We start from the raw sequence: 15,295 nt of genomic DNA on the forward strand, positions 1-15,295 counted from the left end.
ATAATTCTTTGTAGGTATTCATATATTGCTATTGAATGTTTATTCAGCAAATATTTGAGTACTTAATCATTTACCAGGCTCTGGAAAACTGAACAAAATAGATAATCTCTTTTTTGGAATGTACATTTATTTAAGGAATTTATATTTATAAACAAAATAACTACATTTTAAGGTTTGTTCAAGGGTAATACATTTTGTGGAAGAAAAAACAAAGGAATAGGGGCTGGGGTTTTATCATTTGACCTAGGGTAGAATATTAGTTTTCTATCTCTGTGTTAATATATTCCATAAAATTAATAATGGTTTAACCATACACTGTATCTGGTCTCTGTCCTGCTATAAAGTTACCAGTGTTCAGTCACAGGGACTTCATGCTAATGATCATGTCTAATTGTAATCACCTTCCATAAGGTCTATCTCTCAACACCAGTTTAAGTTTTCAGCCTCTTAACACCTCACAATTGGGATTTAACGCCCGTAGGAGTCCCAGAGGGGCCCAACCACAGCAAATACATAATAGTGTTAAATAAGGCATTTTATGTCTTAAAAGCTCTTAGTTGACTGTAAGAGCATTCATTATAATTTCTTACTGTCATCAAGTGCAAGACCACAGATTAAAGTTGAATATCCTTTTGGTAACTTTTTCCCTAATACTGTAACATCTATGAGATTCTTAAAATTGTAGAAATCATTATGGAAATATAGGAACTATGATAGGAAAAATATACCTGTTATAAATTGGCCACTAGGAGCCACTGCTGCTATTACTTTGAGTTTAAGGAATTTAGGAGCAGAATATCTTAGTGGGACGTACGTGATAGAGTATTTTTGAAAAGTATGTGCAATTGTGCGGACTTATGTATGACCAATAATGAGTAAAATGTAGAGAAAGGGAGTTGATTTGAGAGAATTGAGGGGAATGACATGGACTTAGAGCTATTTTTTTAGTTCCTATAGTTTTATGTTAGTGACCAATTCTTGTGTAACTTGTGAATTTTGGCTTTATGAGATTGGCAGGTTTTATAAAGAGATGTCATGGACTATAGTAACAATAGTGTTTTATGCTCACGTTTTTGCGTCCATTAAAGAATGTTTGTTTCTTTGAAGTTCTATCACTGATGTTAAGATCTCTTATTTCTGGTGCAGGAAAACCTTGGTCAAAGGACAAAATAAGAAATCTGAATTAAAGAATATCAGAAACCTTTTAAATCATACTTTGCTGTTGCCTGTGGTAAAGAAGACTGAATATGTTTGTTCTTTCTCCATCTTATTCCTCAGTTTTCTTTTGCTGTAATTTAAATTTTCCTGTACTTCCTCCTTTTAATTTTTATTCCTGAGTACTTTTTTTACTTAGCTATCAGATTTATCATCTGTATTCCTAAAAGGTAGAAAATAAATGAACTAGTATCCTAATCTGTCCTAGAATTTTTTTTTTTTTTGGTACTGGGGATGGAACTTGGGTCCTTGCGCTTGCGAGGCAGGTGCCAGAACCACTGAGCTAAATCCCCGGCCCTGTTGTTCTTTGAATGGTTAGAAATACTGTATCCTCTTCTTCCTGTCAAATTGTTTTTAACAGTGAACTGTGGTCTCTTTTTCTTATGACTCTTATTGTCTTTTCCCCTCTGATTCTTGTTTTTTCTGTTTTGCTTCCCTTCTGTCACTGTTGGTGAAAGCATGCTTGTTGAATGAAGCACTAACAAATGCCTTGGAATCTTTATGTATGTAGAGTTCAACACTGGCTCAGACGGGCAGAGAATTGATAGAAAGAAGCTGTTTTGTTTCTTACTAGGTTTCACTGTAGAGGGATTGGACAATATGCTGATGTTTTTGTTGAGAGAACCTACTTTCAGCCTGTATTTGAAGAATTCTTTAACCCGATCCCAGCAGTGGTACATGCATGACTTTCCCGTTGGGCGGCTTGAAGTCCAATGGTATAGTCATGCATGAGACAGTCGTGTGTACCACTAGTGGTTCTAAACTCCTGGCAGTGAACGGACAAATTAGGGTCCTGTTGGGAACTTGTTAACAGTCTAACGACTAACCTGGTATTCATGCAGACAGGTCTCTTTTTCAGTGTAACAGACTTTTATTGTGCCTGATCTCCTTAGAGCCATTCTCTATTGTGACTAGACAGACTCACTGGAGTTTTGAGCAAATCAGGTTCTTTTTCGTCTCTTGAGGATGGAGTGGGAGTGTAAGCGTCTCCTAGCTGGCTTAGGATGAGGAAGGGCCTGGGATCTGATCTCTGATGATACATACTGTACGCTGGGTTTCCTTGATTCAGCCAGGAGCCTTTCATAGATCCTGTGGTCTTCAAAATCTGACCCTCTCTAGAATGCTTGTCATTAGGTGTCTGGAGGGACTAGAGGTGAGCACAGATGTGACATTCACCATGCTTAGTGGGATGTTGTTTGTGTCCATTGCACAGTGTGCTTTGTGGATACAAATACATTGAAGTTTTGGAGAAGGTCCCCAGGGCAACTGTCACTTTATACCAGCTGCTGTAAATTTGGGGGTTCCCAAGGCTACTATAACGTGTGATGATTTATTAGAGGGACTCATTGAATTTACTTAAAGTGCTATGCTGATGATTGTGGTTTTATTACAGCAAAAGGATACAAATTAGAACAAAGGAAGAGACATAGGGTGAAGTCTGGGAGGCTTCCAAATGTGAAGCTTCCTTTCCATTGTGCTCAGGGGATGTGTTATCCTCCCAGCATTCATGAGTGTGGGGAGACACAGAATATTCTCAAGTAGGGGAGTTTATCGGTGGAAATGTGTCCAGAGTTTTATTGGCATTTTATCTTGTAGGTGTGATTCCCTCTGTCAGGGAAGGGATGATGTGAGGTGGCTCACAGCTCCCATCCTCTCACACGACTGGCCTTTGTGGGGTGACCAGTTCCTAACGTGAGTCACCTTGTTAGCATAAACTACCAGATTCTGTCTGAGAGACCCACATAATTAAATTACAAAGATACTTTTACTGCTGGTGAAATTCCCAGGGTTTAGAGGTTACTTCCTAGAAACCAGATAAAGAAAAGACTTCACATTGGGCTGAGGCAAAATTCTTTATTGCACATTGTGGTACTTGTTTTGTGGTAAGAAGGTAACACCAGGGACGTCTTTTTCTCCAGTGATATATGTCTAAAATTTACTGCTCTTTTTACCCATTGTTTTCATTTAGGTAAGTGGTCTATTTTGAAATAGTTAATCTGTTCTTTAATGGAAGACATTTTCATAAAGGATAATAAGGTCTTTTGCCCTCCGCTTTAATCTGATTTGATGAAGAATTTTGAATAGTGATTTACCAAGGGAGACAAATTATAGTCCAATGTGATGTAGTTTAGTAGGCATATTTTATTTTTGTCTTATAAAGCATAGAGTGTGAATACCCGAAGTCTGATTTAAAGGAAGTAAAATCAGTAGAGCAATTAAACATTAACGAGGTGGGGGGCAATTATGCTAAACTTATGTAAATACTTTTAGATTATGTATAAGTAATTATATTTTTTAGAGTAGTTGACAGGGTAAAAATTAGATCACTTATTCATTTGAGACTTAATTTTGATTTGTTTTATTTTTAAAGGTTGTAATGGTTGTCTCAATTTGAGCCCTCATTTAGTTTCTTGCTTGAAAGTTATTACATGACATAGTGTAACTAAATTGTACCTTCTTAATGGTACACAGAATATAAAAACTGGATTGGGCTCAGATTTTATACTAAAGTGACTTTTACTATTTTGCGTTATAAGTATGTTTTTGGGTAAGAACTAAATTTAGTTAAGGATTTCTTTTGTATAAATCCGTGCTTCTGCTTATTTCCTAAAGGGATAGTTTGTAAAGAGCTTTTTAAAGCATACAGTATTTGTCAAAGTGGGACATTTCCTTTTAAACCAGCCTCATGTTACAAGTATATTACACCTGTTATGTCTGTGGTGATGAGAAAAAAAAGTAATTGTTAAATGTATTGATAGCATGTAAGTAGTTTAGTGTTCTTTTAAATTATTTACTTTGTGTTACCTTTTTAAAAGTAACTATACCCTCAGTGTTGAGTCGGATAATTCTATATGGGAGCTGTGTAAAATAGTGGGATGCCATTCTTGTAGTACCGGGGCTCGAGCCTAGGGCCTCACACATGCTGGACAGGGGCTATGTCACTGAGCTACTGCCCTGGGATTCCATTCTTGTCTACCTTTTCATTTTCTCCAGTGTTAATATTTGTTTGATATCTTCACTTGCTTGATTGCTTTTATAAAATATTTGAATATTGGTTTTGCAAACTTCTCAAGCTGATGAATTGGTTTTTAGCCTGTTTACTTGACTGCTGATTACACATAAACATGTAGATAGTCTTGAACATCTTTCTTTGTTGTCTTGTAGGATCTAGACAGACCCTCTGTCCCAGGTTGGTCTAGAAATTTTAAATGGAACATTCTAGAAATAAACACTTCATACATTTTAAATTGCTCATCATTCTCAGTAACATCATGAAATTTTGCATTGTCCTGCTGTGTCCTGCCCAGAACTGTCTCTTTGTCCAGGACATGTATGCTGTGTCAATTACCTGCCCTTTAGTCACTTAGCAACCATCTTGGTTTCCAGGTCTTCTGTCAGAGTATCATAGTGCTTGTATTTTGTTAATAATGACACCAAAGCACAAGAGTAATGATGCTGGAAATTCACATATGCACTAGAGAAGCCGTAAAGTAGTGCCATCTGTGGTTTCAGCATCCTCTGGAGGTCTTGGAATGTATGCCCTGCAGTTGAGGGACTACTGCAGGCTCCTTAGTAAGCCTAACAGATCTGAGGTGGTCTGAAACATTTTTCTTGAAGGAAAAGTTACATTAATAAGTTAGATTAGTTCTGGATTCTAAATTTGAGACCGTAGTCTAGGCACTCATTTATGTGGTAAACTTTCAAAGAGTTCAGAGTTTTGAAGTTCTTAGGTGATCATTTTTTTTCTTCTCTTAGAATCACATTGTTGCATTGCAGTTTTTATTTTGTAACTTTAAGTTTTGATTCTGTCAAGACTATGTTTTGTTTTGGCACTGTTTGGAGACAAGATTCATATTGTAAAGTATGTTGTAATATTTGGGAAGAGACTCAATAACTTGGTCTTCCAATAATTAAGTAATAGAATTGCAATAAAATTAGGGAATTCTGTCTTGCTAAATACTTTGTGTTGAGGTCAGTGATTGGCTTAAGAATACTAATACCAGCATTCTGTGCTTCAGTGCAGTCCAATTCTGGGCTTTGAAGATGATTACAAGTTATCTTCTACAAAGCAAGATGATGTGCTACCTTTCTCCTCTACACAAAGATATTTTCATATTCTGTGTAATTCAGTAGCAGTTAGAATGTGGTAAATTTTTGAGGACTGCTTAGGCTTTTTTAAAAAATTTACTTTGGCAGTTTGAGTTTTATAATCTTAAGAGTAATGTGATTCTCCAGTCCGAGTTTGGGAATGGTTAATGGCGTGTCATATTTCTGTCTGTTGAATATTGTTTAACTTTTCATATGGCTCTGAGAAAATCATTTCTCATGAGTCATCCAATACTCAGGAATACTAACCCTTTTTGTATCTCAGTTTTGGATTTGAGTAGTGGCCTTACTTATTTCTTATTTGGCTTGGTTCTTGTAAATTCTTTTGTCAGACATTATAAGTGGTGGCGAACCTATGGCTTGTGTGCTGTAGTGGGCACGCAGAGCCCTGTCGGTTGGCATGAGAGCCCAGTTGCCCCTGCCAACGTTTGACCAATCAGCATGCATGCAACAGAGGAGATCATGTGCGAAAACATGTCGAATGCAAACTTTTACCTTTCAATAAAAAGCTGTTTGTGTCGTTGAAAGCTCTGTTAATGTGTCAGGGATCGAACTCGGGTCTTTGTGCCTGCGAGCCAGGCAGCAGGTGGCGGAACCACTGAGCTAAATCCCTGGCCCTCATGTTTTTCTTTGAAGACAAAAAAGTTAATGTATCAGTTTTTTCCGACACTAAAACCTCAGTATTCAGGTTTAATTGCAGTGTTAGCACTTGGTGATAAATAAGTGGGTTGCAGTTTGGGCACTGGTCTCTAAAACATTCGCCAGCACTGTTAAAAGGCAGATAAGAGGTACTTAATGTAAGATTAGCATTAACCAGTGTACTTGTTTTATAAGAATAAATTGTGGTCTAGTAATATAGGAAATTTTGATTTGAGTTGAGTGAGGTTATAAAGATATCAAGACTTCCTTACTAAAAAACCTCTGGGAAGCGGGGCATGGTGGCTCACGTCTGTAACCCCAGCACTTAGGAAGCTGAAGCAAGGAGGATTGCTGTGAATCTGAGGCCAGCCTGGGGGACTCAGTGAATTCAAGGCCAGCCTGAACTATATTGCGGGATCCTGCTTCAAAAAAACAAAGACAAAACACAAAGAACAAAACCACCGGGAGTTTTTAATGTGCTAATGTACATTGTAAATCTCATCATGACAGTATACAGATTTCTAATAAAACTTTTACCACAGTGGCTGTTTGGAAGGGAGCACGGAATGTCTTTATTAAGAGCTTACAGAGAATCTTTTTTGTGTCTTAAGCATATACTCTAGAAATCCATTTGATTGTAAATACTTTGGAATGACTTAAGGTCAGCCTTGGGATGATTTTTTAGTTCAATTGAGAATTCAGGATAAATGACAAAGCAGCAGCTATCTTATCTTTGCAATGTGGTGAGCAAGGACCAAGCAAAAAATTAGTAAAAAGAGAGTGTGAATCACATATATGGCTCTGTAGAACAGGTTTTCTCAAATTCTTTAGATTTTAGATATTCTTTACAGTCTTTAAAGTTGAAGACCAAAGAGCTTTCGTTTACATGGATTACAGCTGTCTATGTTTACTGTGTTAGAAATTAAAATTGGAGGGCCAGGGCTGCGAGAGGCTCTGGGCACTTGCTGATGTGCAAGGAATCCACCTGCAGCCATTGGTGGTGGTGCTGATGTCTTGAGATGCACTGTCACAGTTTCAGGTTCTGTGCTATGCACTGGCGTGCAATATGAGTACCAGTGAAAGTGATACTGTTGCCCACTGCCAAGTGGGAATTAATTTTATCACTGCAGAAGGACACAAAGAAACTGGCTTTCAAAGCCATCCATCTCAGTATTCTGGCCGAAAAAGGAAATTTGTTGTTTCTGTTGATTTTGTGTATTTATCCTTTGGTGGGTTTTAAGGAATGTGAAAAAACATCTTCTTCCCTCAAAGAAAAGAAACCATTGAGATTTTGTTTTCTTTTGGCTCAATGCTGTACAGATTTTTTAGAGGATGGGGGCTGTGTCTGCCTGGGCTTGTGCGGTGATGTTTCTCCGTCCAGCACCATCTAGCATTCTGGTCAGGGTGTGGGGCCCCTGACTGCAGCTGGCCTGTGGCTCAATGGATAGCTCCTCATTGAGTCCTGCAGTCCGAGGCTCAGGCGTGGCTTACTGCATGGTGGACTCACAGGATGGCCAGGACTAGACGTTATTGGGCCACTGGTGAAGATATGTGCTGTTGGACACCTGATTATAACTTTCCGGTTATGGTTTTTCTAATATGAGAAACCCAAAATATAAATAATTTAAAACAAAGGAGGGATGGTAGGAAACAGGGAGGTGGGTTCTGTGGAATTGGGAAGGGGACCTCGGGAAGGATGGAGAGGAGAGGGTACAGAGGGAAGGGGGATTCAAAATGATTCGGATGGAGTACATAGCAGGTCCTCAAAGTGAATGTAGTTATTGTATGTTGCCAACATATACTGATAAAAATAAAACCTTGTATCATCAAATTTAAACTATATGTTCATTAAAAATTACGATATTTCCACATAGTCTTTTCTAAAGTGAAAAATTTTCTAAGATAAAAAATTCTCATAACAGGTCATAGTTTTGTTTTTTAAAACTTTTCATGTTTATCTTAAAATACAGGGGAGTCCTTATGGATCTGATTCTGCAGTTCAGCCCAAAACAATGGATCACATCAAGTAGCCTCTGGAAAAGTCCATTGTATGCTGCTCATAATCAGAGTGAAAAAGACAAATTTTTATTATTATAAAAATAAATTTGACTTGGGGTAATCAAGGGTCTTCAGACCATACTTAGAGTACTGCTGCTCTACTGTTTATAAGTGCCAGTATTGACTGGATTACTGCCTGAGGGCTCACGTCATCCCTTTTGGATGTTACTGAACTTACCATTTCTTGATGTCTTAAGTGGAACTATAATGGGACTTAGCTTATAGGCTTGTTTGAATTAAATAAAATTATACATGTAATTAATGGTGTGATAACAAGCTTAATGCTACCCCCATATTTCAGAATTTTAGTGCTGTTATCACTTGTGCTCAGAAATTTTCATTGCTTTCTCATCTCACTTGAGGTAAAAACCAAAACCTTTGAAATTGCTTAAAAGCTTTTTCTTCATAATTTGGTGTATCGTTACCTTTCTGGTCTCAAGTATTTGCCCTGATCCCAAATCCTCCTTGCTCACTGTGCAAGTGGCCTGCTTGCTCTTCATCCGACACCAGTCATAGCCTTCTCAATGCCTTTTGTACTTACAGTCTTCTCCTGGTGTTCGTTTTTTCAGTTCTTGATGTGTCTCATTCCTCATCTTCTTTAGATTTTTCCTTTAATGTCACCCGTGTGAAGTCTTTTTCCATTTAGCCCTTCTCTAGATTTAGTCTGTGTATCTCTGCTTATTATTTTATCTTTTAAGATTTTGTTTTCTAACACACTAGGTATTATCTTTGTTCTTCTAGAATTTAGGCTCCATTTGGGATGATATTGTTTTATTTATTTATTTTTCATGTAACTTGCTGTTATACCCTCAGTACCTAGAGTGATACTTGATATATATGAAGTGCTGAAAAAATTCATTCATTTGAATGAATTATTGCTGCTATAAACATGAAGGAAAAATAGAAATGTATAATCTTGATTGGACAGTGCCTTTGAGTTAAAAGGAATATATAAAGTGTTTGGCATGGCATGTTGGACACATAGTGATGCTCATTAAGTGGTGCTATTACTGAATCATAAGAACAACAGATTAAGACATTTTAAATAGAAATGACCTGGATACTAGAAAACTACTCTCACACTTTATTGGATACTGTTGAGAGGCACAGTGGAAATACATTGTGGAGAGTAAAGTATTTGGATTTTGTTCTGTTGGTAACGAAGAGTTTTAAAATATTTTTAAGGCAAAGGTACTATGATAAAAATGGTACATATGGAAAATGAATCCAACAGGAGTCCTTTAGGGGGACAGAGAAATTTTTCTAGCAGGCGTAATCAGAAATTAATAAAATAATTGGCAAATTTATAATACATAATAAAACATTTGCAGAATCATGAACCATGTCTAATTATTAATGACTTTGTCTCATTGTTTGGTTATAAAATCGCCATACAGTTTCATGGTCTTGTTTTATGTTTTGTGTTGTTTTTTGAGACAGGGCCTTCCTATGTAGTTCAGGCTGGCCCTGAACTCACTATATAGCCCAGGCTGACCTTTTAAACTAACTCATGGCGATCCTCCTGCCTCAGCTTCATAAGTGCTGGGATCATAGGTGTGTGCCACCACTCCTGGCCCCAAGTTGCATGTTTTGAACTATTTATATAATTACAAACCTTTTCATTAATTATATTTCTTAAACTAAGATCTTTATTTTAAAATGAATCAAAACTTATATTGGTAATTAACTTACTGAATATACTAATACAGGGCAGAGTGTGTTTAGTCCAGCAAATATTGGTCAACCGAGAAAGACGATAATGTCTCCTGCCCAATTGGATCCTTTCTATACTCAGGGAGATTCTCTGACCTCAGAAGATCACCTTGATGACACGTGGGTGACTGTGTTTGGGTAAGGTTTTTGGACTTTTATAAACAGATATGTGTATCTCAACATTTGATAATGAGTACTGTATTACCAGACAGTACAGAAAAATGGAAAGAATTGCACAGTAAGGCCCATATACCCACTATCTCAGTGTTAACAGTTTGTCACTTTTGCTTATCTATCTTCCATCCATTTATTTACTCTTTTTTTGTTGTTGTTGGTATATTTCATCGTTAAGTTGCAGGCATCAGTCCATGCCACTTTGACACTTCAACATGCATTATTAGCTAGAGTTCCATAGCTTTCTCAAATCATTTGTCTGTGGGCCTCTTCCCAAATTATTTTCTCCTAAGCAAATTAACTGGCTGTTAGAGCAGAGTTGCTTCCTTAGGGAGCTTTTTTCTCACTTTGTAATCATCATTTCTCCATGTCTGGAGGACTGAACCAGTTTCGAGCTACCAAAATTGAACTTTGTGTGCATACAGCATGTCACCGAGTTTATACATTCTAGTCACAGAATGTTGAATGTTAGAAAGAGGATGACAGTCCTAGATGCATATTGAATACAATTTAACACCCCAGATATTTTAAAGCACCTTAGAGGTCATGTTGTGTAATTGTTTATTTTATAGAGGAGGAAACTGAGGTACAGACAGATAAAATGGTTCAGCTGTTCACATCTAGTTAACAGAAAAGCTTCAGCAAAGCTGAGGTCTTTTGACTTTTCAAGGTGATATTTATACTACATAATGTAGTTTATTTCTCAAAATTGCATATTTGCCTAATACTGGATCTTTATTGTATTTATTTTGGGGGTAAAAAAAGATAACACACGAACTCCTTTAAGAGCAATGAACAATGTTTAGTGGTTTTTATGTTTTAAAAATTCAAACATAGTACAGGAATGTATGGTGAAGAGTCTTCTCTACTAGTTGATTTCCAGACACAGTTTTTCTTTTTAAGACAGTGATTGCCAGATTCTAGGTGTTATTAACCGTTTTGATTAGAAGCAGGATCACTGCGTTCCCTTGTTCTCCAAAAAAGCCAGTGCTCAGCCATAGGGATAATATTTGGGCTGGTTTCTTTCTTTTTTTGTTTAAAATTTTATATTTTCATAAAACAGATGAATGTTTTTGTTTATTTGTCTTTTGGTATCGGGGATCAAACTTGGCACTGTGCGCTTATGAGGCAGGAGGTGGAACCACCGAGCTAAATCCCCGGCCCAGATAAATGTTTTTAAAAATGAATGTCTATGCCTGTCTTAGTCACTTTCTCCTCCCAGGACAAAATACCCAGCACCCACAACTTAAGGAAGGAGAACTTTCTTTTGGCTTGGGTTTCAATTCATGGTTAGCCGGCACCAAGCCTTGATGGTTATAGCAGAGTGGTTTAGCGGAGGGGAGCTGCGCGTAGCACGGTGGACAGGAAGCACGGTGGACAGGAAGCACGGTGGACAGGAAGCACGGTCAGGGGAGGAGCCGGGGAGGGAAATCAACCCTAAGTGGCTGCCTCTTCTGTCCAGACCCCACCACCTCACGGCAAGTCAGCTGTACTGCGCACTCGATTTAGTCTCTTTGCAAAAAGCCCTGCCTATAAGTACATGAAGCTCCTGCGGGGACATCTAGATACAAACCTTAACAGTCCCTAATTATGTGTTTTAGTTTCAGTAGTAATGGTGGTGTCACTTTCATGATTACCAGTGATTAAATTATTTGAAGTCCTTTTAGCTCCCTCCATGTAAGACAAACACTCTCCTAGCACCTCCTTATTTTGTTAATTTTATGTTTTAGTGACCCTCTGTCTGAGGTTGAAGCATTCTCCTTTAAGGCATAAAACATTTTATTTTTATTAGTTATAGTGAAATACTTCTAAAATGTGTTATATATATTCCTTTTTTTATAGTTTATCATGAAATATCATTGCTTTGGATGATTTCCTTTTAAGAGTATTGAAATATTACTTTCTGTTCAGAGTGGTCCTAGAGTCTTAGAGTTAAATATAGGCACCCTGCCTTATTTGTCTTTCTTTAGGGTTAAAGGCCGGAGATTTAGCTCTGTGGCACTGCATCTGCCTTGGAAGCGCAGGGTCCTGATTCGATCCCTGGTACCAAAAAAAAAAAAAAGTCATGTCCAGAGATACTTTAATATGTTTAATTCCCCCTCTCCTACTCAGATTTTTTTCTATGGGGTTCTAATCTAAGATCCAAATTAACCAAGTTAGTAAAGAACCTCCAGATACATTTTTTCATACATCTGATAGATACTAGTTTAAAATAGAAAATAGTTTTATTGTTTGGACTATAAAGTAATAATATTATCATTATAAAATATTCAAACCACACAGCACTTTATAAAGAAAAAAGTGAAGATCACTGAATTTTCCATTCGAAGATACGGCTGTTAAATTTTGATTACTATCCTTTTAAATGATTTTATACCATTAATATGGGTGCTAAATTTTATTTTTGTTTGAGAGGTCGAGGCAGAATGTTGTGACTATGTATTTCAAAATTTCCTCCTGATAATCCTAATGTATCTAGCTACATATAAACATACTACAAAATACAGAAAATAAGTTACAGAACTGCAGCTTCATAGCTATTTTTGAAGAGCTGTGATAATGGCTATGAGAGTGGGAATTCTAGAGATTTCAGAGATAGAATCTGTAAGTAGAGTATAGCCAAGTCAACACAAACAGCTATTTTGAGTGACAGTTCATTGATGAGTGAGCCTGTTCAGGAGAAAGCAGGATCATTAGGGATCTCTTATTTACCAATGTTCTGGTGTCTAGGGGGAGTGCTTTATACATTTGTCTTGATCGTGGAAGTTGACTGTTTTGTCTGGATGACTCTTCTTTCAGGTTTCCTCAAGCATCTGCATCCTATATATTATTACAGTTTGCACAATATGGAAATATCTTAAAACATGTGGTAAGGCTTGCTTTTTTATCAATTCAGGATTTTGGCTAAGGGACAAAAAGCTGTGAATTGAAGGAAACTGCTTCTGAATTTTGTTTTTTTGTAAACTTAAAATTTTAACAAGAATGAGAATTTCAGAATCCATCCTTTCTTAAGTGATAGATTATGCTAAATATTATTTTACTGTTTTCCAATTTGATCTTGCTTTACTTTTATTGACAGTAAAAGAAAAAGGAAGCTTTTAACTTTACAAGATTTTTAGAGTTCTTTGTCTTATATAGAGCTTTAAAACAATGGGCTTTGCATAAACTATACCACCAATTCTTTTTTTCATTATTACAGATTTAGCTTCACAAAATCAGACTGATGAATAAGTTTTAAAACATTTAATAACAAGTGCTGATATGACCTTTTTATAAGAAACAAGTGTTTTGAGAATTATTTCAGAGAATATTTGCCACGTACATGGTCTATTTTAGAGAATTGAGAACTGAATAGAGATTAATGAAATTGTTTCTATAGGAGTTTTGTTGAATTCTAATATATAGTTTTTTTACTGGGCATCAAATAAAAATGGAAGTATAAATTCATGCTCACACATTTTTGTTTTCTAATAGAGTTCATTAAGTGTGATGTTTATATATTTTTAGTCTTAAGAGACAACTTCATTTTTTGCAGATGTCTAACACAGGAAATTGGATGCACATTCGTTATCAGTCTAAACTGCAGGCCCGGAAAGCATTAAGCAAAGATGGGAGAATATTTGGAGAATCCATCATGATTGGTGTAAAACCATGTATAGACAAAGTAAGTTTTTGGTGATAAAAGTAGCTTAGTCTATGTGAAGAGCATGGTACTGGAGTATTAACATTTGGTGTTTATGTTACTTGGATTCACTGTGTTTCTTTTTCTTAGTTTATAAAATATGTTTATATTATTTTTTGTGGTAAGACAAAAATACTTAATTACAAGTCTTTAGAGATAATCCATCCCAGCCCCTTTTTTTTTCAAAGAGGTAAAGTGCAGTGTAAGTAAGTTGTCCAAAGTTGTTACAAATGAAGCCCATATAACAGGTCTTTTGACTACTCATCCATCTGTGTCTTACATAAGGCAACATCAAATTCTTTAAGTACTTTAACTGAATGATAGTATTTCACAATGAAGTAATTCACATGAATGTTAACTAATGGTTAACTTTTTTTTTTTTGGTACCGGGGATCGAACTCAGTCCTTGCACTTGTAGGACAGGCAGTGGAACCACTGAGCTAAATCCCTGGCCCTAATGGTTAACTTTTAAGGAGCTGAAGTTTTTTCTTACTTACGTCTATTTCTAAATATTCAAGAATTATATTTATATATTAAGCAACATTGAATATAATTTAAACTTTGTGGCTTATAAAATTGTTATGAGCACACTGTAAGTATATTCAGACTTGTACTACATACTAGGCATTGTGTTTGGTGCTGGTATATTCACATTAGTAAACAAAGTAGACATATTGTCCTTACAATTTCATATAGCCATGCAGTTGAGTAATTATTGTATTGTTGTATAACAGATATTCACAGAGGCTAGAGAACTGTTTTGGGTTATGGATACTAATAGTTTTGGACTTTGTTTGTAGCTTCCTGTCCAGTTTTCCCTAACAATTCTCTCTTTCTGTCCTTGCTGACTTTTCATAGTGTTAGGAGATTCTTACTCTTGCGGTTTATAGTTGTATTGAGGTTGTTTTCATAGCTGAATTGAGATTTTTGACAGAGCGTTAGATCTCAAATACCAAGAAACATACTATTTTCTGAAGCCTAAAATTATTTGAAAGGTTAATTAGATAAAAAATATGACTCTTTTAATAAATGTTTTTGGAAGTATTATGTAATAGTGGATAATAGGTATTAGATTTATAATAAAAGGAATTACTTCATTGTTTCTCCAGAGTGTTATGGAAAACAGTGACAGAGGTGCTTTGTCATCTTCATCTCTAGCCTTTACACCACCAATCAAAACCTTAGGTACACCAACGCAACCAGGAAGTACTCCTAGGATTTCTACCATGAGACCTCTTGCTACCGCATACAAAGCTTCTACTAGTGACTACCAGGTATTTAAAGGATTGGATTAAAAAGATGTACTAAAAGGCTGAGGGCATAGGATGTTTAACTGTTTCACTGGATTGATCTGTGTTTCATTCAATATTTCCTGCTGCATTGACTGCCTTGACGAAACCTTTAAAGTTCTTGAATTTTCAAAATAAAGGTAGAATCTCGCCTGATTAGAAAGTTGTCTTGAACTTTTAAAATGCCAGGGCTGGGCATGTGGCTCAGTGGGAGAGCACTTGCCTAGTGTATGCAATACTTGGGCTTGATCCCCAGCACCATACATTTTGTTTTCCTTAGCTATTCTTAAAACATTTTGAAAGCTTATTGTTCAACTGTATTTGTATATGTACAAAATGTCTTCTGGGGGCTGTGGACTTAGCTCAGTGGCATAGCTCCTGCCTGGCAATCCCTTGAGTTCAATCCCCGGTACCAGAA

General features: G+C 36.5%; 1 protein-coding gene across 3 annotated transcripts in view; it reads left to right on the top strand.

Moving 5' to 3' along the window:
- Nucleotides 1-15,295, top strand: part of Nup35 (nucleoporin 35) — a 40,075-nt gene that overhangs the window by 15,290 nt on the left and 9,490 nt on the right. For all 3 annotated transcript variants that reach the window (XM_004868182.3, XM_087201327.1, XM_021247116.2), the window contains 4 exons: nt 9,729-9,870; nt 12,706-12,775; nt 13,442-13,570; nt 14,698-14,862. In XM_004868182.3, the coding sequence (XP_004868239.1) occupies nt 9,729-9,870; nt 12,706-12,775; nt 13,442-13,570; nt 14,698-14,862 (506 nt within the window). The remainder of the gene's footprint in view (nt 1-9,728; nt 9,871-12,705; nt 12,776-13,441; nt 13,571-14,697; nt 14,863-15,295) is intronic.

Source organism: Heterocephalus glaber, unplaced genomic scaffold, assembly GCF_053883595.1.
Source record: "Heterocephalus glaber isolate CG9 unplaced genomic scaffold, H.glaber_assembly_v1.0 deba00000347, whole genome shotgun sequence".
Taxonomy (NCBI): Eukaryota; Metazoa; Chordata; class Mammalia; order Rodentia; family Bathyergidae; genus Heterocephalus; species Heterocephalus glaber.